The 23,296-nt window shown below is 37.0% G+C and overlaps 2 protein-coding genes across 3 annotated transcripts in view; one reads left to right on the forward strand and one right to left on the reverse strand.

Moving 5' to 3' along the window:
- Positions 1-317: 317 nt before the first annotated feature.
- LOC149082636 (macrophage migration inhibitory factor homolog) lies at positions 318-15,222 on the forward strand. Its single transcript, XM_089235903.1, has 5 exons — positions 318-359; positions 5,975-6,050; positions 7,348-7,462; positions 11,296-11,468; positions 15,001-15,222. The coding sequence occupies exons 3-5, from the start codon at positions 7,355-7,357 to the stop codon at positions 15,074-15,076; spliced, it is 357 nt and encodes a 118-aa protein (XP_089092029.1). The 5' UTR covers positions 318-359; positions 5,975-6,050; positions 7,348-7,354; the 3' UTR covers positions 15,077-15,222.
- A 3,529-nt stretch (positions 15,223-18,751) lies between these two features.
- Positions 18,752-23,296, reverse strand: part of LOC149082637 (T-box transcription factor TBX1-like) — a 68,545-nt gene continuing 64,000 nt past the window's right edge. The window contains exon 8 of one of the 2 annotated variants that reach the window (XM_089235905.1): positions 18,752-19,215. In XM_089235905.1, the coding sequence (XP_089092031.1) occupies positions 18,944-19,215 (272 nt within the window). In that variant the 3' untranslated portion in view covers positions 18,752-18,943. Of the gene's footprint in view, positions 19,219-23,296 lie in introns of both variants that reach the window. The other variant, XM_089235904.1, reaches the window with a different exon arrangement.

A 23,296-nucleotide genomic window follows, 5' to 3' on the forward strand; every position in this document is an offset into this window, starting at 1 on the left:
AAATAATTTTTAGATTATTTTTTAATGTATTTTATATTTTATTTCATGAAAATCGAGTAAAAATGAATAAATAACAAATGTATGTAAACATTGTGCATCTGGACCTCAAAAAGGAAAGGAATTGTTATGGGAAATATTTTATAAATAATTCTCTTTGAGTTTCTTAATTTGTTTGAAAAATTGGTATTTAAATTAGGATTGGAACTTTTACGACAACATTAAAAAAAGTCAAATGCCTTCAGTAACATCATTTTGTGATTTTACTCAATTGTCTGGTCAAAGCCGTATCGATTTATTCGCTGACCACTTTATATCGCCCCATTAGCGTTTTATCGGAGTTTTTTGGGCAATATCCGTCGGTAAGAACGGTCGGTTTTTTGTTTCGCTTGTGTCTCGTATTTATCGTATTTTTTTTTTTTTTTTTTGAGCACAGTTGTGCCTGAACTCAATTTTTAGTTAATTGGTGTTTTTTTACAAATCTTATTAGTGAGTAGCTATTAGAAATATATTTTTTTTTTGTTAGGGTGCCGCGTAAGCGGTTGTTTTGTGGAGACTTGAAGTCAGTCTTCACTTTTTTTTCCTCCTCGCTGTCTGTTAGATGTTATCAAATGGAAATAGTTCAGCAATAGTTAATTCACCCAACATGGAAGTAGACCCTGTTACCCACGTGGTATCAAACAAAACAAATTTTGACATTCTTAATCAGGCCTCAAATTCCGGTATTGGAAAATTTAGCATTTTGCTAATGAAAGGAAATGGAGATGCTTTTCCAAAGTTAAGTCCGAAAATCTTCAATAATTTTTTGAAAGAAAACGTTCGTTCGGCCAAGGACATCACTTCAGTGCACTTCACATCGAAAAACCATCCGGTTGTAGAAACATCAAATGTTAATACAGCTTTGGATATTCTGAATTTAAAATCCTTCTTAGACTTTGATGTCAAACCACAGTTACTCCTTGAAGAACTATCCAGCCGATTTTTACTCAGGGACATAGAAACTCAAGAAGACTTGAAAGACTTATTAACAGAAATAGAAGAAAGAAATGACTTAAGTGTATTGGAGGTAAGAAGATTCTCCTTTAAAGGTAAAGAAACAACCAATGTTCTCGTTACCATCTTGGGTCATTATGTGCCAGAAAAAATCATAGTATGGTTGATTAGACGAAATATCAAATTATTCATAGATAGGCCCAGACAGTGCCTAAAATGTTATAAATTTACCCATCCTACAAAATATTGTTCTCGTACAGCACCCATTTGCATCAAATGTGGTTCTGAATCCCATTCTTCAGATCATTGTACATCCGAGAATCTCATCTGCTCGAATTGCAATGCTCAACATATGGCATCTGACCATAATTGTGAAACATATCAATTGGAACAAAAAGTTCTGGAATTCAAATGTCAAAACCATGTTCCGCTATCTGTTGCCAGGAAAGTATTTAAAGACAGAAACAACTCTCTGGGTAAAAAAATCTCGCAATTAAATCCACTCGACATTCCTAAGAATCCGGAATGGATCACAAGATCAGAAATTAAATCCATGTTTGATCAGTTACACCAGGACTTGGATATAATCAAGGACAATAGTATCATCCATCATGAACAAGTCTTCCTCACAAAGACCGAGTTTGTTGAGATAATTGATGACCTTAGAAATGAGTTTGCTAACAACATGAAATCTATGGTTGCAACTTTAGTCTCAGAATTACGTGGCTTGAATCACTTACAGTTGCCTCGTCGGAAGAAACCTGGATCTCCAGCCGACTCATCTTCTCAACAACAACTATTGGATCCTTTTCCTGTTTCATCTATTGTGGATCAGTTTACTCAATCAATATCAGAACGTACCAAACTAAGACATAACTGATTTTTTTTTTTTCTCTTTCTCATCTAATTTCTTTCTTAATGTCTTCACATCATAAACTTTTGCAGTGGAACGTCAGAAGTATAAAACATAAAAAACATCATATTTTAAGATTCATCCAAGATTTCAACATTCTTTGTATTCAAGAATCCTTCTTAAATGTGAATGATCAGTTTTATTTACCGAACTTCCAGATTTATAGGTGTGATCGTAATGATGGTGAAAGGGGCGGAGTGTTGACAGCTGTCAGAAACAATATTCCTTCTCAAGAAACTTACTATTATAATTCTTCAGGTGTTGAAGCTCTCATAACAAAAATCTACTTACAAGATAATCCTATTACCATTTTAAATTTGTATTTTGCTGATACATCAGATATCATCTCAATAATGTCCAGCTTGTTCCAAAAGATTTCTCCTCCATTCATCATTGTTGGTGATTTTAACAGCTCGCATTTTGCTTGGTCTTCATCTCGCACAGATACAGCAGGTCGTGCTTTGTATAATTGGTTCATTCTAAATCCTGTTTGTATCGTACAACCACTTTCTCCTACACATTTTTCAGCTGTTTCTTCCAATACCATTGATCTCAGTTTTTGCAGTACTGACCTTCTTGGAAATATCACATGGTCTTGTGGAGATTCACTTTATGGAAGTGATCATATACCTATCACTTTGTCTATTAAAATCCAAGCTCATCGTGGTCCTGAAAGGCGTATTGTAACCTGTTGGAAAAAATATAGCAATAATTTGATGAACTATGACAACAGCACCTACTCTGAATTCATAAGGACAACCTGTATAAATTCACAAATCACAGTAATCCGTAAGAACTATCAATATAATGAATATTTTGATTCATCAATTCGTTTACTTCTGGCATCTAAGAAAAGAGCATTCCGCAAGTACAGAAGTTGTCCATGCCAAACCTGTTGGATTCTATACAAAAAAAGATCTGCTATTTTTAAGAGATTCCTTAAGCAACGTAAAAATGACTTCATGACTAATCAACTGTTTACACATGCATCTTATCCTAAAATCTTCACAATATTGAGAAGACTCAAATTCATTCAGTCAAAAGTTTATGAGGACAATAACCTCATTTTTTACCATAATAACTCTTTAGTGTCTGATCCAGATGAGCAAATAGATCTTTTGCAAGAAACACTCATTAACCCATATATCCAAAAAAATTATGATTTTTTGTGTGGTCCCCATAATAGTTTCTCACCCGATGTCAACAAACCTTTTACTTTTCAAGAATTGTTATCAGCAATCCAGAAAACACCTAATACTGCACCTGGTCCGGATGGAGTTAATGCCAAGGCCTACAAATTAATATCACAAGAACAATTGGAATTTCTGTTGGCTGAATTTAATACCATTTGGTCGTCTGGATCCATACCATCAAGATAGAAAGAAGGCAAACTTGTGTTTCTACTGAAACCAAACAAAAACCCAAGGCATCCATCCTCTTATCGACCACTCACTTTAACAAATATTATCATGAAAATCTTTGAGCGCATTATACTTTCTCGTTTGAATTGGATAACTATTAAATACAATTTATTCCCCTCCAACATGTATGGCTTCAAACCAAGAACTGGCACGCAAAATTTACTTTTAGACCTTAAATGCAATATTCTCAATGTTTTCAAGTCAAAAAATGTGGGAGTGTTGGTCTCTTTGGACATCAAAGGAGCTTACAATGCAGTGATCCATTCTGCTCTCCTTTATAAGCTTCATATGATTGGTTTTCATGATAATTTTTTGAGGTGGATTACAAATTTTTTGTCTAACAGAAAATATTTTATCAGTTGGAGAAAACATAAATCATCATGGATCAACTTTAATCGTGGCATTCCCCAAGGATGTGTCCTCTCACCATGGTTGTTCAATATATTTTTAAATGATTTGCTTGTTCATTTACCTCTTTCAATTCATCCTTTCATATATGCCGATGACATCTTGCTTTGGTGCAGTAATGATGATCCTAATTATATCAACACTGAGCTCAACAATGCTTTATCTGTAGTTAAAGATTGGATGGATCATTGGGGTTTCACTCTTTCAATCGACAAGTGCTACTTCACTCTGTTTACAATGAAAAATAGTTTCAGTATTCCTAATCTTCATATCAATGAATTTCAACTGCAATTTGTAGAAAATATGAAAATTTTAGGTGTTATCTTTGACAGGAAGCTTATATGGAATTCTCATATTAATCATCTTTTGAAGAAAAGTGTTAATGTATTGAACATCACAAGAATTATTGCTGGCAGAGTTAAAGGTGCTCCGGGTCATAAACTTTTATCTATTTGCTATAATGTCATCTCTAGCTTTTTCAACTATAGCTCAATGCTTTGGAACAGTTGCTCTCAGAAAAATCTTAAAAGATGTTCAGCTATCTATAATCAAGTACTAAGAATTGCTTCAGGCCTTCCCATATCTATTCCAATTTTACTTAGTATTTGTGGCAAACCTCCCTTCCCTTCTCTTATCCTGAAAGTTTCCTCAAGACAAATTATTAAGGCTAGGGTATCAAAATATGGTACTATTTTCAAGTTTGTCTGCACGAATATCAGCAACGTATCTCAAAACACTATTTTACCAGTTTGTAGTCCCTCACATATCCAGTTTTTGCGAGAAAATAATTTATTGATTCCACTTCAACCTATCATCATTCCAGACCCACCATGGACAATATTGAATATTAACTTTATAACAGACTCTCTCCCATTTCAAATGACATCTGACTCACATCTGATTCCACCTTTGTTTAAACAGTATGAACAACTCCATTGGTCTAATTGCACTATAATAGCTACAGACGCTTCGAAAAACAACAACTATACATCCATTGGCATTTTTTGTGTGAAAAATTCATGTTGTATTCAAGCTTTGGTTCATAATTGTTCATCTGTATTTTCTGCGGAGTGTTTGGCGATTGCCAAGGCTGCATCTAAATTTATTTCTGAAAAAACTGATTATGTGATCCTGTCTGATAGTAAATCTGCCATCTTAGCACTATCCACAATTAATCTCAAATCTCATTCTGTCATTTTAACCTCTTTTTGTGCATTGGCACATGCGTCTTATAAAGCCAATTCAATATCAGTTGTCTGGTCACCAGGACACAGAAACATCTTATACAATGAAATTGCTGATCGACTCGCACGTTCAGCAGCTAACAATCCTGTCACTCCACCTCCAGAATATGCATATATGGAAGATGTTCTGAATTTGCTCCAAAATAAATGGAAACTTCATGTTTACCAATTCATTAGGGACCAATTAAATTACCCTCAGGCTGATGTTTTCTTCAAATCAATTGAAAAGTTTTCACATCATTTTTCAAGACGCAAATATGAGACATTGTTCTACCGATTGTTAGCCAACAGAGCCCCAACCAAAAGTTATCTTTTCCGAATAAATCAGGAACGTTCAGCTAATTGTGATTTTTGCAGTTCTGAAGATACAAATAATCACTTCATGTTTGCATGCTGTAAGTGGGACATTCAGAGAAAGCGATTGTTTAAAAATATTGGTATCTCAAATATTCAAGATTATAACTGGATTTCTATCTTGAAAATTGCACCGAAGCTATTAGTTGATGAATTTGAATTATATCTGTCAGCTTGTAATAGATTTTGAATTTTTTCCTATTTTTCATTTGTTGATGTTTGTTCTTTATTTTTATTTTATTTTTTGCGAGCTATAATATCTGTTGCAGAAATTTTGAGAATTTATATATATATTTATTTGGGTATGTAAAAAGAAATATATATGTGTATGTATATCTTTTTTCTTTTTCCTGTTCAAATTGTTACATGATTTTTGCTTTTTTATTTTTTGATACTAGTCGTATATATTTTTGTTTAATTTTGTTGAAACTGTTTTCTTGTTTTTTGTCTTTGTCTATTCATGATCAATTAGATCTTGTATCATATTTTTCTATTTTCATGTTGTTTTTATAATATCTATTGTTGTTATTCTTCCTTTTTTTTCTTTGCATAAGTCTGTATTGTTTTTTGTATTTTTTATTTATTCAAGTTCTTTGGATTGTTCTTTGTTATAAAATGCCTGTGTTTTATCAATTGTCCTAAAGCCCCCAGTAGGTATAGAGGACACTAATTATTCAAGTCAAGTCAAGTCAAGCGTTTTATCCGCTTCCCTACTGTGAAGTAAGTATGTTTGGGTATCGAAATGTATAATAATTTTCATGTGCCTTCAACTTTGCAACAGAATCAAAAAAAAATCTGGGAGGTCGGATCCCATTTTGCGGCCCCTGAGACCCGCGGCAGGTTGCACCTGCCTAAATCCGGCCCTGACGCCTAGTACTATAATTTATTGGAGAACGAATGTAAATTGGTAGGAAGGTACCTTCAAATAGGTAGAGGAGCCCCAGGAATATTAGTTTGCTAGTTGGGGGGGGGGGAGGAGAAACTATAACGGTGTCCAGGGCCGCAAACGAGAGGGGAGCAAGCGGGTCTCGTGCCCGGGCCCTGGACCCGAGGGGGCGAAATTTCATTCTGAAACCCCTCCTTCAACATTTCAAGGAGGGCGTCAAAATGTGCACTTGCCCAGGTGACCAAACATCTAGTTGCGGCACTGATGGTGTCAAATGCAGACAATACAAATACAAGGCCATATTATGCAAAATGCCCAATGAGGTGGCTGAGAAAAAGATGCCCATAACAAGTACAGATGTCAATTCTATTCAAAAAAAACTTTTTTTAGTGACCTGTCGTGATTAGAACCCTGGATATTGTAGCGAGGATTGTACATGCTAACCACTGGCCCATGGAGCCGTTAAAAAAAACATGGTTTGAACATTATAGAAACAAGTTTTTGCTGGTGGTGTCTAAATTGGGCGGCATTGTGATTTTGAAACAAATGTAGGATGACAGGGAACGGCTGTAGTCTTTTTGGCCATAACGAGAAGTCGCGAAGAGTGAGACTGAGCTATGCTTTCAGACTTCTTTGTTGTCAAAAATAAAATTGACAACATATCGCCAGAAACAGATGTACCACCGCTATGTTGAAATGGGAAAAATTGATAATAAAAAACAAACACCTCATTGATATTAATAAAAACCAAGACCCTATTTTTAATTATAGAATGGTCGTGTGGGGGGGGGGGGGGTAATAAAATGGAAGGCACAACCTGACAAAGTATTGCTTAAGAAACCACTGAGGTAACATGGAGTTCTTATAACAAAACACATTGCTAGACTTTTAACAAACATCTGTGTTACACAGAAAGCATGAGATGAAAATAAAAAGCTTTAGTTAATTCTAATACCAGGCTATTATTACTAGTGACATTTATCAGTAACTTCACCTCAAGACAATGATAAAAGAAATCCCAACAGTATATAGTAAAAAGAAAATGGTAAACAGCAGTAGTAAGGTTTTTGATATATTTATAAGATTTCTGTAATTCCTCATTGAAGTAATTGATTCTTACTCTTTCCGTAGGACCACTATGCCAATCTTTCAGCTTCAGACAAACCTTCCAAAGGAGAAGATTCCTGATGGGTTTTCCACCGAGATGGCGAAAATTGTTGCTGAAACCCTAGGAAAACCATTATCGGTGAGGCATCTATTTCTCTACATTATTGGAGTTTCAAACAAAAAATTGCCGTTTCCATCATTTCTATGTTGTATTCATAATAGCTATATAAGTTAGTGTGGAAATTGTAGGGTTTACCTGCAATTATTATTTGTTGAGAAGTTGTATTGGATATTAAAACAGTCAAACCTCATTCATAAGTCACTCTTGGGAGACCAAACAATATGATCTAGTAAGCGTAGTGACTCATTGAACGGAATAAGCCATGGCCGCACTGATTCCTGTCACCCTATTGATGCATTCATGCAGGAGACACAAAATTTTAGTTATTCAAACGAGAGTTCAGTCATGAAAATTGATTACTCAAGTTTTTCTTTGTTTATTTGTTATATCATTATATGATGAATATTAATTTTTTTCGATTTTTCAAAGTATTGTCGTCTTGTATGACGGTTTAATTCTTCACATCATAAATGAAAATAAAATATTATTTACGAGTTCAAAAAAAAAATTGTTTATATTGTTCCTGTTGAAAATAAAATTTAGTTTTTTTTGTTTTTAATTTTATTGTTTCTATGGTCATGGGCAAGTCCAGAAAACATACAGGAGAATAGACACTTTCTCAGCTAAAGCTCGCCAAGAACCGCAACTTGCCAAGAAAAAAAAATCCAGCTGAACCTAAATAAGAAATTGCCTAATGTTGAGAGTCTTTCAACAAGCCTGCATTGACAGATGGAGGAGGAGGGGGGGGGGTGAAGCTTCAGCAGCTTGTGCTTGAAATGCTAGGTAGATCTTTGAGGTGGTAAGAGTGAATGTTGGACTCATCATGTATATAGTACAAAGAGTTTTCGATTTGGATGGTAATTTTTCAAGGAATGCTTTCACAAAAAGTGACTTCTTAGGCAGAGTTGGGGTGACACATTATCAGGAGTCTACTAGCATTAGAACCCCATAGAAGGTAATTGGAATAGCCAAAATGTGACCTGGTAAGCAGAGTGATGTGTTACCTGGGTGACTCACTTATGAGGTTTGACTGTATCTTATTTACTATATTGTCCTACATGTTTACTCAAATTGGGAGAGGGCCAAGGTTTGATCCCCCAGTAGAGGCAACTAACTTTTTTTGAAGCTCACCTTGGTATAATATCCAGAAACACTTCCCTACATAATTTGTTCAGACAACGGTCTTTTGTCAGTTTTCCATATATTTTTAAATGAGTTTGTCTTAACTTTTGATTGCCAATATTATAATTACTAGGGCTCCGATTTCTATGACTTTGCATATTTTTTTTATTTTTAGTAATTTGCTATTTATACATGATAGAGCATTTTTTCATGATTTTCAGTAATTTTAAGACATTTTTAAGGGCATTTTGCGTTTTTCAGCAGTAAAATGAAGAGGGATTTTTCCCCCATTCTAGCTTCTTTAGCTGCATTTCTCACAATTGGCAATTTTTCGACATACTAGCAACATGTCGAGAAAAAAGGCTGGCTGAGAAAAAAGCCATCTAAATCTCTCTAAACCGTCCCAACCGGGGGCCATTTCCTGAAGTTAAGAGAGGCTACTAATGCCTCTACTTCAGTGCCTCACGACACAGTTCGTGAAATTAGGAAGGCAGATTCATGTGTCTCCAGTGGTGTAGATGGTAGCATGCTTGCCCGGTATGCAAGAGGGCCTGGGTTCGAGTCCCGGCGGAGACGTGATGACTTTTCTTTCCGAGCTCACCTCAGCATAATATCCGGAAAATAACTGTTTCCTTGATATCTCTGGCTGAGAAAAAAGCCATCTAAATCTCTCTAAACCGTCCCAACCGGGGGCCATTTCCTGAAGTTAAGAGAGGCTACTAATGCCTCTACTTCAGTGCCTCACGACACAGTTCGTGAAATTAGGAAGGCAGATTCATGTGTCTCCAGTGGTGTAGATGGTAGCATGCTTGCCCGGTATGCAAGAGGGCCTGGGTTCGAGTCCCGGCGGAGACGTGATGACTTTTCTTTCCGAGCTCACCTCAGCATAATATCCGGAAAATAACTGTTTCCTTGATATCTCTGGCTGAGAAAAAAGCCATCTAAATCTCTCTAAACCGTCCCAACCGGGGGCCATTTCCTGAAGTTAAGAGAGGCTACTAATGCCTCTACTTCAGTGCCTCACGACACAGTTCGTGAAATTAGGAAGGCAGATTCATGTGTCTCCAGTGGTGTAGATGGTAGCATGCTTGCCCGGTATGCAAGAGGGCCTGGGTTCGAGTCCCGGCGGAGACGTGATGACTTTTCTTTCCGAGCTCACCTCAGCATAATATCCGGAAAATAACTGTTTCCTTGATATCTCTGGCTGAGAAAAAAGCCATCTAAATCTCTCTAAACCGTCCCAACCGGGGGCCATTTCCTGAAGTTAAGAGAGGCTACTAATGCCTCTACTTCAGTGCCTCACGACACAGTTCGTGAAATTAGGAAGGCAGATTCATGTGTCTCCAGTGGTGTAGATGGTAGCATGCTTGCCCGGTATGCAAGAGGGCCTGGGTTCGAGTCCCGGCGGAGACGTGATGACTTTTCTTTCCGAGCTCACCTCAGCATAATATCCGGAAAATAACTGTTTCCTTGATATCTCTGGCTGAGAAAAAAGCCATCTAAATCTCTCTAAACCGTCCCAACCGGGGGCCATTTCCTGAAGTTAAGAGAGGCTACTAATGCCTCTACTTCAGTGCCTCACGACACAGTTCGTGAAATTAGGAAGGCAGATTCATGTGTCTCCAGTGGTGTAGATGGTAGCATGCTTGCCCGGTATGCAAGAGGGCCTGGGTTCGAGTCCCGGCGGAGACGTGATGACTTTTCTTTCCGAGCTCACCTCAGCATAATATCCGGAAAATAACTGTTTCCTTGATACTAGCAACAATTGGCAATTTTATTTACCTTTAGCATCGTTTTTGAATCATGATTTTTCTGTGATATTAGTGACAATTAGCAATTTTATTTGTGTGCCTTTGGAAACCTTTTGGACATTGATTGGCAATTTCCTGTAATTTCCCTGAGGAATTCCACCTCCTCATGGTCAGCTTGTTTATAAAGGCATATTTTTAAGTTTTTTTAGAGCATAAATGAATTTTTTTATGGAGCATACTGTTAGGTTTTAGATCATAGAAATCCTAGCCCTATTAATTACCATGCACAGACCTATATGTTGGAAAATTCAGGACATAGATAGTTTTGGACAAAATTCTTTATTGCCGATTGGAGGGAAATTGGGGGCTTCTATAAAAATGTTTATTAAGATGATTTCACACAAAAAAACATTTAACAAGCAGCAAAAATGACCAGGAAGCATCAAATTCAAGGAAATGCACATTCCTTCAGAATAGTGATGAAGTAAATGATGAGGAAAAATATGGGAATGTTCTGCTAATTATGGTTTATGTGGTTACATAGGCGTACACAGAATTTTGAATTTTCTCGAGGGGGATTTTTCAAATTTTTTTCCTTCAGAGGGGATTTAAGTTTTTTTCCTGCAAAATAACACTACAATCTTAGCTCTGTGGGGGGGGGGGGGGGGAGGTGTTAGAACCCCAAAACCCCTTTTTGCGTACACCAATGTGTGGTTACCTTATGTATTACTTCTTATGTCAGCTCTTATTATGCCCATTACAAAAATTTCAAAATATGTTTGCCAGACTTTTAAGTGAATCACAGGATTTTGGTAAGATAGTTATAAGATTTTTTACCTTTTGTAGGTTGGCAGTAAATACTTAGATGTAAGTCGACCCGCCACCCCCTCAATTATTTAACAAAAAAAAACGAGTGATATATGATAATTCTTAAACAAATAATGTCCCTTTTAATTATTTATTCCTATCTGTTCATAGTATGTTGTGGTGCACATCAGTCCTGACCAGATGCTCACTTGGGGTGGTACAACCGATCCCTGTGCTATCGCTAGTCTGGGAAGCATTGGCGCTCTTGGTAAAGATTTAAACAAGAAACATTCTGCTGCTATCTATGCTCACATCGAAAAAAAGCTGGGCATTCCGAAAAACAGGTGTGTATCCAAAAAATGATGTTCAAAATAATTCTTACAATTACAAACACATTTTTTTTCTAGTGTTTATTTAACACATTCGTTGCTGGTCATGTTAGGTTGTGTTGATAGTTAATGCCCTGACATAAAAGTAGATTGTACCTGCATGCCTATTGTTCAGAAACCTTCATATGGTAGTAGAGAGTGATGTCATCCTTGCATGCCTATTGAATTTGAGAATAAACATTGTGGCATAGCTTTTCCCGTGTGACTGGTCCCTGATACATCATCCCGCACTAATCACCAGCATGTGATTGGCTCTTCAGTGATAACAGCACATTATACACTGGCATGAGATTGACAGCAAATGTGTTAATGGTGAATAGATCTATTATTTTTTTTCCCCATTCCAATGTTCTGTTAAATAATTAATAAATAATAATTTAATTCACATAAATTAATAAATTTCCGGATACACCCATCTCCCGGGAAAGCTTCGATATCTCTCTGAGATGGGAAGCGGGGTGTGTCCGGTCCTTCAATGTTCAATGTTGGTAATTTAATAATCAGTCATAATCCAAAAGCAATTCCAGTGACATTAATAAATTAAGATGAAATATACAAGGGAGAGAACGGTGAAGTTTGAATTTTTTTTTTTTTTCCGGAAGAAGGAAGATGAGGTATTACTTCCGTGATGTTCCTGTTAAGTGTATTTACTTCTTCATGGCATTGCTACCGTCTCCCTGATTTTCTAGGAGGCTCCCAGATTTTTACCCAATCTCTCAAACTCCAAAGAAGAAAGTATTATACAGTCAATGCTAGTTTTTACGAACCCATACAGTTTTGATCATTAGTTCATAAAATTGAAAGTTCGTAAATATGAGAGATGATGGAAAAAATTCTTGAAATAAAAAATGAGTTTGCCGTTCACTTTTATTGGTGATTTCCATAAAAATCACTTATTTCTGTTTGCTTCATCACAACATTTTTGTAGATATAAGATCCCATAGAATGGATGTAGGATAGCATTTCACACAAACCTTGCTTCTCTGAAATATTTTCAGGTTCTTGGAACACCGCTGGAACCATTTGCCCTGGAAACGACCTTTTGTTGATTTTTGATTACAGGAACTAAATGTAATTTTTTTAATCCTGTACTTTTTGGCAATTTCTGTCTTTGTAACAGTTCGCACATTGATTTCTTTAAAAAAATTTTTTTTTCTTCCACGGTTAAGCACAACATTTTTCGTTTTGTTGACATTGCAAAGAGGGAAGTAGACAAGAAAGTAGGAGGCTTTGGCTTCAAATGGAGTTTGATCGAGTCTCGACTTAGAGAGAAATGGCCTATCATTATCCTAATACAAATACAAGGCCAAAACAGGCAAAATGTCCAACGAGGTGGCTGAGAAAAAGATGCCCATAGCAAAAATATGTCGGTTTCATATATTTCTAAAATACAACAACCCTCCCAATTAAAGATAATTACAAAAACTAGAAACAATATATATGTTACGGTAGAAGCCGTTAAAAGCTAGGATTTACTGGTAAGTAAACCATCATCAGCTTATTAGTTCCTGCTGCTTATTAATTAACTGATAATGATGAACATGAACTTGTCAATTCCTGATGCTTCCTAGGTAAGTAAATCATAAATTTATAAATTAATTGATTTAAAGTTCATACTGTTTGGAGTAAACTAATAGGCTTGTTTTTAATTATTATTAATAGTTAACTTAAGGTCAGTTATTATTTAACTATTTAGTTAACTAAATTAGTTAATAATAATGTGAGGCATGACAAAACAAAAGTTTATGTTCAATTGATTCGTTTAAAAACTGACTTTTACTATTCAAAGTAAATTCTTGAATAAATTAATTATCATAGAACTAATAAGTTCATGATGGTAAGTTAATTTATTTGTTAGTTATTAATTGTAATTAGTAAATTTTTATAATTAATTAATTAATAAATGGCAGAAACTAATAATATTAATAAAAGGGTGTGACTTGGTAAAAGTCAGAAATGGAAACTCTTTTTCACAAGCATGTTTTGAGCTAGGTAAATCCTGGTTTTTTCCAGTCTTGTGGCTTTTACCATAACACATATACATGATAAAATATTTTACAGTGCTCATAAAATGTATTTATGGTTGTCTTATTCTAAGTATGGATAGCTTCTCGATTCACCCCAATATGTTTATCGTATTTCTTTTTAAACACGTCAATTGTATTAAAATTTACTTCCTCTGGGGTAAGCTATTCCATTTATTGATACCCTATTAGAGAAAAATTCCCTGCAACACCATACCCTAGAATTATCCCTTGCCAATCAATACTGGTGTCCCCTTGTAAATGCAGTTGATTGGCGGTGTATTAATAATTCATGGTCCATCCTATCCATCCCATTAAAATTTTGAACACTTCGATCATATCTCCCCGACACCTGCGTTCATCCAATGTGAACATATTCAAAAAATGAAGTCTCTCTTCATGACTCAACCCCAGTGTGCCAACAAGGACATGAGCAGCTGTTCTCTGCACACCTTTAACCAAGTCTATGTCTCTCTGTAGGTAGGGTCTCCAAAACCTTACAGCCTATTCCAGTCCAGGATGAACTAAGCCTCGGAAAAGCAGAAGAGTAATTTTAGGAGAACGCGAAGAGACCTTTTGAAAATGAACCCAAGCATTCTATTTGCTTTTTGATCTCCGCTAAACAATGTTCAGAAAACCTAAAAGCCGCTCTTCAATGAGAATTCTCAAATCGGTAACCCTAGTTGTATCCAGGATAATGACACCATCCAACTCGTAAGAGAAATGTGGATTGTTTGAACTAAAATGAACGACCATGCACTTGTCAGTGCTAAGCATCATGCTCCATTCAATGTATCGTACCATCTCTTAAACCACCAGTTCATCCAATAATAATGCACAACGTGTGAATTATACATTGTCAGCGCATCTTCAATCAATTGATGGTCTCCTTCGCCAACAATCGAACCCTCCTTCCTGGCACGTCTTCGCAAAGCACCTGTATGTTGGTGATGGTAAATTGGTGGACTTCCTACTAGGGCTATGTTAAGAGCATCATGCCCCCCCCCCCCCGAGCCAAATGATTTTTCAAAGGCCCTACCTGGACAATTCTCGAAAAATTTCATTAATTCTCGTTTTACTGAGGCTCCCGGGTAAGCCCATGCATTAAGACAGCACTGCTTCCTACCTCCCCTCTCTTCATTCCCTTGCATTTAGAAACGTGGAATTTTTTTGTCACGTGAGACAAAGCAACAACTTTCTAATGGGATTTTTCAAGCACCCGGTGTCTGTATGAAAAGTTAATCTTTTGATTTTGATAGCTATTCAACCTCTTGCAATATAAATGACTTATCTGTGGTCTACACATTACTTGGATATTTTTTCTATGCTGAAGTATGCTTCTAGGATCAATGGTTCGCCAGAAATTTGTGGTGCTTGCTGTTAGCTATGCACCTTGTATATAATACATAAATATGTGATATATATATTACATAAATACATTTAATTAACTAAATTTTTTTCAGGATGTATGTCAATTACATCGACTTGAAGAAAGCGGATGTTGGTTATGAGGGCACAACTTTTGATGAATTGATGTGAGCTGTTATGTTAAAAAATGAATATTTTTGTTACTGTTTTTTTTTTGCTTTGTCAAACCTTTATTTTTTCTACTGGGACTTTTGGATTTAAACTTGCAGGGTATTAGTAAGATGTATCGCAACAGCTAATAAAAGCTTAAAATTTCATTTTGTTACATTATGTCATTCATTCATTTTACTCCTAAAAAATTTGAGAGCATTTCCAATTGAGACAGAGTGAGAATGGATATTGTAAGGTCAGTTTTGCCTACACATTTGTAATCATTATCGCTGGAGAGAGATGCTGTTAGCATTTATGAATTACACTATTATTGAAATGTAAAGAATCAAATCTAGCTCAGTGTTCTTCAACTACTGATTCGCGAACCGGTAGTTATTCAATGGGAGTTTTTGGCCTGTTCGCAAAAAAATTCGCCAAAACTTTGTAGCTGTTGCTACATGATTTAGATATAAAGAATAAAATACTGTGCTGTTTTTCCATCAGCTGGTCTGCAAATGGTTTTTCCTATTTATTTATCTTTTTCCATTCCAAAATAATTTTTCCCTATTTATTCTCATTTATTCTCATTCTTTTGCTGTCCGCAAATTATTTTTCCCTGTTCATTTCTGCTGGTTCAACAAGGTATTTTCCATACTTTTTGCCAGTCCGTAAACTATTTCATTTTCTCTGGTCCAAAAAATTTTTCAACTGTTCCACTGGTCTGCATGTGTAAAAAGGGTGAATAAAAATTCTAACTCTTCTTTTTTGACCAATCACCGTGACGCATAGGAAACTTACGTCTTAGCCATTGTAATCACTCAAGAACACTGGGTGTATTTGCTCCTATCCTGCATTTTCCTTGTTTCAAGGGTTTGTTTCTGAAAAGAAAAAACTGCAATAAGTTGAAGTAATCTCACAAATTGCCCCCTTTATGAATTTCTCTTTCCAGTATTTAGCTTCCAATTTCCTTCATGCCATGTGATCAACTCATGAAGATGCTTATCACTCGTGATAGAAACATATGAATTAAATTACTCATTAACTGCAACTTAAAATCCTTCCACCGTAATTACTAATGGTGGATAAGAAATCCTTATATATTTCATTTCATAAAAAGATGACTTTTTACATATACTCCAGGGCTTGACTCCAGCTTGCCATGGCGATTATTAGCTCCTAAAATTTTTTGTGTGTGACAGCTATATTAGAGCCTATGAATCACACAAATTTTTCCGAATCCATGACAGTCCTGGAGAAGTCGGGGGAAAAAACATCATTTAGAACAGTTTCTCGAGATTAGAATCATTCTTGGCTCCTAAAGAATTTTGCTTGCATCTTAAGTTTTTTCAATTTGTCAAGCCCTGATATACTCTATATTAATACTACTAGAATATAATACTCTAGACTACTGTTTCTCAAAGTGTACGTTGCTGTGAACTGCAGATGCTGATGTCTTTTCAGTGTTTTGAAATGGCTCTTTGTTACTGTGACTTCAGAGGAGCCGTGGATAAGAGTTCACTAAGCCAAGAGAGCCACGGCCGACAAAAGTTGGACCGATCCAATATGTTAATAGCACATCTTACCACACTCATTTGTCTTGTCTCAGGAATTTCATATATCTGTATCTACACCAGCCAGTGCTACTCTTGTTGAACTCCCAACTTTTAAAAGGGTGTACGCATACTAATATAAAAACAGAGTTGGGGGCGGTATCCCAGGTCGATAAAATACTCACCCAAAGTACCAAAGGATGTTTAGAGGTGTCACGAGTTCGATACCCCGTTCGCCCTTGTCAGAAAACTTTCCTAACACGGGTACAACAGAAACTGTGACATGACCGCAGAAAAAATTTCTACCGCAGGGAGTCTTCCATCGAGGGGTTAGCGCACTAACCTCTCAATGAGTATAAAAACGGGCCTGCTGTTCGGAATCGGCATTAAATTGTAGGTCCCTGTCTAATTAGCCCTCGTGTGCAGAAAATGATCGTGGTGCAACAAAAATTATCATTAAAAACAGAGTTAACTGATTCGTGTTGTACTGGTGCTGTCATCCTTTGAATTTTTAATTGAAAATAGCAGATGCCTGAATTGTCATGTAATGTAATTGTCGTGTAGAGTGGGTCTGCCTGTTCTCTCCGAAGAGACTTTAGCATCATCGGAGGTGCTGAAGAATGCTTGAGCATCCGTACTAAAGTGTAAACCCAACTCCACACCCCAGCGGGATCTAAAAACATCTTGACTTAAACGGATGTCAAATTAGCGATGGGTTTTATTTCATTTCACCTTTAACTATGTTCAAGAATCGTTTGATGTACTATGCATATTTGCCTGTATATTGTTGAACAGTTGTTATACTCCATCACTTACGAATTTATAGAATGTTTTATCCGAAATTTTCTATGAAAAGTTCTCATGTTGAGAATAATCTTGAACTAAAAGAGCATATTTTGACCAGGGCAGTAACGTGTAGCAGACATTTTCTTGGGGTCCCTTAAAAGGGGAAAAAAATTATGCAAAATAAATGTACATTATTTGTGAGGGCTCGGACCCCGTGGCAGTTCCCGGCCTAGTTAAGGCCCTGATTTTGACTGCCACGTCGCAAGATCTGTTATTTGTGAATGATCAGTGGGATTCTCTAAAATAACTTTCCTCTCACTTAAAACCTTTCAATCTAGCTTTCTGGAATATATCTCATTCAAAAATATCGGAAACTATTCACATCTGTTTGTGGCTTTTGTAGTCAACTGGTTGAGTTTTCAGGTTCCAAACAGGAATAACTGCAAATAACCCGTACCCGAAGGTGGGGGGGGAATCTTTGACACATGTAAATCAACAAACAAAGGCCAGAAACAGTGAAACACAATTTCTGTAATATACCAGAGTAATTAAAAATTTAGCGAACTGATCAACACACGGGCGATTTTAGAAAATGAGTTGTGATAACGCAGTACAAATCGTAGTCGGCTTAAGCAGGTGGTCATCATATGTCGAGTTAGAGAGGCTTTTCCCCCATTGAGTTTACTATCGTGCAACTATGGGAATAATGAATGTGGAGTTACCGGGAAAGTCGAGTCATTAAGGTTGGCACTGTATTTTGTAGCACGGCACTCTTGAATTAATTTTTTAATCAAAATCATCTGCATTCAGCTTACACCGAGCAACGTCTGGGGGGACAAGCTAAGCTAATGGGTTCAGAATCTTGAGAAATACAGTAGATATTAGCATATTCAGAGTGGTCTAGAAGTCTGGACCTGTTTTGAAAAAAGCTATTAAAGATATAGACAAACGGCTTAAAGCATTTCAAAGAGAAGGTTTTGATTTTTTTTTACACTTCCATTTATATTCCATTCCATCCACCCTTTGTAACATGCGTGTTCCAAAATCATGGTAAGAAATACTATGTAGGCTTGACATCCTCCGCGTCACTAAAGCTGAGCGTGTGGAAATTTTGGTGTAAATGTAATCTGTTGTAACTCAAAATTTCTCTGGAATAGATTAGCTGCGCCCCCCCCCCCCCGCATCAATAATCGGGCCTGTGTACTTCTCTGACCGGCAGACTCAAAACTTTCGATTATTATATCCTACGTCGTGATGTAAGCCGAATTTCCACTATAATTGTTTACAATTCAATATCGAATCCATAAAACTTCGATTAACAGTAGCTATACGACACAACGCTGCAAAAATAATGGACGTCTTTAAAGACAAAAAACATAATTTTATTAGAAATAGAATTTCATACAATTTTTCTGTACATAATATCAGCAGGGGGGAAGAGAAAAATATTAACATCGTTTATGAGTGTGTACATACAGCACCCTCTGTAATGATACATGAGCAATAACTTCTGACTTAAAGCATGCCCGTACGGCACCATGTGACAATTCGTTCATTCCATTATATTCTGTCGCGATCTCGCAGTATACAGCGTGCTGTAGCTCTGACTGGATGTATAACTGCTGTAAGTCATCGGTGGTCTCGCATAGGGACTTGTCCTCGTTTTCATTTGGTAGAGGTAGTTGTCGTGGTAAGTTGGACTATACGAACACACATCCCCTGCATATGGTTGTGACAGCGTGTACGCTTGTTGGTTTGCCATGTGCATTGTATTGCCGAGTACCCGAGAGCACACTCCATTCGTCACTTGATCATTTTCGTCTTCTGCTGAAGAAAAATTACATACATGTATAGCCATGGCTTTAGAAGACACTAAAGGCCGAAACACACTACACTGACGTGGCGTTGCGAATTCTGATTCGTAGCAATTCACGCGTCAGTGTAGTGTATTTCGGTCTTAAGGCCGAGTGCACATTAGACCAATACGATAAGCGGTACAACCTCAAACTCGACAAGGGTTGGTTACAAAAACCTGAAATTGCAGGTTGCATCGTTTATCGTAACGGTCCAGTGTATACCTGGCCGAAGTTAGATATGACACACACACAGTCAAAAGAATTTATGAATTTTAATCTTATATATAAATGTGAAAGTATGTATGTATATATATGTCTGTTCTTTGTATAAATCTACAATTTTAGACTTATCGTCGCCAAATTTTGCATATATACTAAACAGGACCGGGATTGAACCGTAGGCTACTTTAAAAGTTCATCAGAGCAGGGCAAATGTCCGAAATGGGCGGAAAAACCGACGGTCAACAATGGTTACTGGGCCCCAACCGTCACTTTCGGAATGTTTACATTGGTTACCGTGGTTCCTTAACAATGCGTTTTAGACATGCACATGTCTTTACAATGGTTTGTCGCTTTTTCAATCCTCCCAGTAATTGAAGAAAACCCGGGTATTATGGCTAGTGATAAATATGAATATTTGAATTCGTATGAGTCAGCCTGGCTGTGTTCATAGCTGATCTCTATGCCATTTTTTTAACGATAAGACGTCATATTGAACAGAAAACTGGTTTTACTATTCTAAGACGGAAGGCATTAAGTCCGCTCGGTGACTTTGTTCAAACGACCGATTACGACAAGTGATACGATCCGCAAAGTGCGATGGAATCGACACGGATTGGTTAAAAACAATAAACTGGTATCGATTTCATGTTTTTAACAAATCCGGGTGGATTCTTCACCCGTCGCGAATCGTATCGGTTGTTGTACCGATCCAGTGTGAGAGCCCGGTCTTAGGCAACACCTCTCCTTAGGGGAGGGGGTGTTGTCTTAAGCCAGTCGTACACTGGAGGCTAGCTGCTACGAACGAAAACAAGTCGCGTGTAGCGGTCTTGCGCATACACGCGGCTTGTTTTCTCTGTAGTGGTGGTGGGCTTCCAGTGGACGACCAGCCTTTATCTTTTCTGTTAATAGACATAATTTTTATAGAGCAAAAAAATGAATATAGTAGAAAAAGTACAAAATGATCTTCCCAAAAAAAATCTGGATTTCTCACAGGAAGCGCTACTTCCTGGGGGGGGGGGGGGAAATAGAAGCATTCAGGTGGACTACAGAAGCTGCAACTATACAGTTCTATATCTGCAATTCTACTTACTATTCGAGCAGGAATACCGTTCAAGAAAGTCTATACAGCGGACACCACAACCAGCAAAATAAATTACACACATACATATCCGCTCAATTTATTGGAAGGAAGATGGTAGCGCCTTTCCGAATACAAGAGAGCAGAGGCCGCCCTTAGTGTGTGCCACAGGTGTGGTTGCGCCTTGCACTTAAGATAATGATAGTTTCTTCCGTAAATTCTGAATTGTCATCAATTCTAGAATTCTGCATTTTCATCCAAAAAGAATAATTCTAGAATTCTGCATTTTCATCTATTCCGAATTGTCATTCACTTTGGAATTCTGAATTTTCATCATTTCGAAATTTTATGAGGAAGCCAAAAAGTAATTTCGAGTCACTAGCAAAACAAAAACCAACAAATAGACCACTACTGTCCAATCTGATTCCCAACTAATAGGTCCTGGAAATTTAGGGTTCGTCGAGATAGAACATAAGTTTGGGAACCCTTATTCGTCGCAATTGAAAGTATCCTTTTGGTCATAGGTTGATTTTCTTTATCCATAAAAATCTGCTTGATGCATTTCCGTTAATCTCGCACACTGGAAAAACCCTCCTGCCTCTTGAAACATGATGTATTAATTATGTCTAGGAAGGACGGGAAAAAAACCTCAAACTTGAACATGATGCATCAAAGCTCAGGTAATGAATTGCGGGAAAGTATGACAGTTTTTTTTTTCTCCTCTTCTGTTCACAGGGTACAAAACAGATGGATGTTAGTCTAAAAGAAACTTATGGGGAGAAATATCAAAGCGTGTGATACATCTTACTAGAAGTTGGGAGGAAAGTCGGAATGACATCTACATTCAACCCACGCGTTAACATATGACTACATGAGTTGCTATAGAAAGAATTCCGGTCAGAATATTCTTGAGAGAACGTTTAAAACAATCAATCATTTGCATACACTTATACAGTACAGTCAGCCCCGCTTAATGGGATATCAACGATTCCAGCACACAATATCAGATCATGCGGGGAACAATTCAATTGCCATTTTGGAATGTTAGTACAGTTTGTATATAAAAAAAACTGATTAAGGATGGATAATTGATAAAGCTTCTCGAATAAATCAAGACATCAAAAATGAAATGAAAAAAATCTATTTAATTGTAATGATCACAAAAAACCCCAATATGTTCACTTTTCATTAGGAAAGTTAGCGCCCTCTATTCGCTCAACAGAGAACAAAAATAAAATAATTAAATGTGCGTATTGAAGACAACTTTAATACTTGGAGGCCAGTACATACTCTCAAATGTATTTTGTTTTTTTAAAATCTTAATTCATTAATTCCAAATGTTTCATTCACTAAAAACGTTATATGTATATAGTGGGGTTGACGTGTGAAGTGCAATATTCGATTGAGCAGGGGAAAAAATCGTTGAAATTATCATATTAACTCTAACGGCGGCAATCCCGACCAGTTGCGTCGGAGCCGGGGGTGCTGTGGGTGCTCAAGCACCCCACGATATAATTTGTGAAATGCATCCGAGCACCCGCCAGAATTGATTCACAAATTAAAATTTCCGATATAAAACTAAAGCACCCACAGTTTCGAAACACTTCCGACGTCCCTGATCCCGAGATATATTGGGCTCTTCAAATTCTCTCATATCGGTAACTCAGAGTCCAGATACAGTTGTAAGTTTTCTTCTCCTGATCACATGTTTTCATTGCCCCCCCCCCGGTCCTGTCAATCAACTGCCAGTGGGCGGAGGGGGGGGGGGTGTATTTGTATTTATCAGTTCACGTGATCGGGAAAAAATGTTCCTCTTAAAAATAGGTAGCAATTTCTAGAAGGTTTTGTGATTGCCACTGTCGCAGTTACAATATGATATGGATCAGGAAAATTTTAAAAACCGGTAAAGGGTTAAGTGGGGAATTTCAACATTTCCTCTATGAGAGTAATTTTAATGCTGGCGAAGGATTTTATCCGTTTAAGCGGGGTATTCATTATCCGATTAAGCAGGGCCGACTGTATTTGGTTGTCACGTTCATGTGATAATTCCTACAATGTTATGAAACAAGATTTTCGTACTGTACATCTAAATACGAATATGTAAATGCTTACAATTTTGGCATTCTTTCATTAGTAAGTGAATTGTTGTAATATGTACAGTCGATTAAACCAGTGTTTCATAAACTTCTTCGCCCATGGGCCCTATAGAATATATTTTCTTCCCGTGGCCTAATTTTATTCACTATGAAAAAAAAATGGTGCCTTTCTTTGTTACTTTTTTCCGTAACCAATAAACGGGTGAAAATAAAGTAATTGTATCAGCAAAAATATGCCTGGGGGAGGGGGGGGGGGGTAGAAGATATTCAAAACAGAACTATACAGTACAGCAGCGGTTTTCAACCTTGGGCCAGATGCCCCCCCCCCCCTTGTGGTCCTGGGATATTCTGGGAGGGGGGAGCATGAGTAAAAATCAGATGAAAGGGGGAGCCACGACACAGTGCCAGAACTGGGGGAGGGGGTAAAGGGAGGCATTTACCCTGGGCGGCTAATTTTAGATGGGACAAGAAACACCGTTATAAAATTATCGACTTTTTTGGGATTAGGGCGGCATAATGCCGTGGAAATCGAACGATTTAAATTGAGGATGAAATCGATTATGAATTTTATCTGATTTACTACTGATTTCAATATGCGATTTAGGATTTTATATTCGAATTAAGATTTATATTGGGCATAGATTATATTGTTT

Source organism: Pholcus phalangioides, unplaced genomic scaffold (assembly GCF_987345545.1).
Source record: "Pholcus phalangioides strain wild (caught in Gottingen) unplaced genomic scaffold, Ppha-v1.0 ptg000009l_1, whole genome shotgun sequence".
Taxonomy (NCBI): domain Eukaryota; kingdom Metazoa; phylum Arthropoda; class Arachnida; order Araneae; family Pholcidae; genus Pholcus; species Pholcus phalangioides.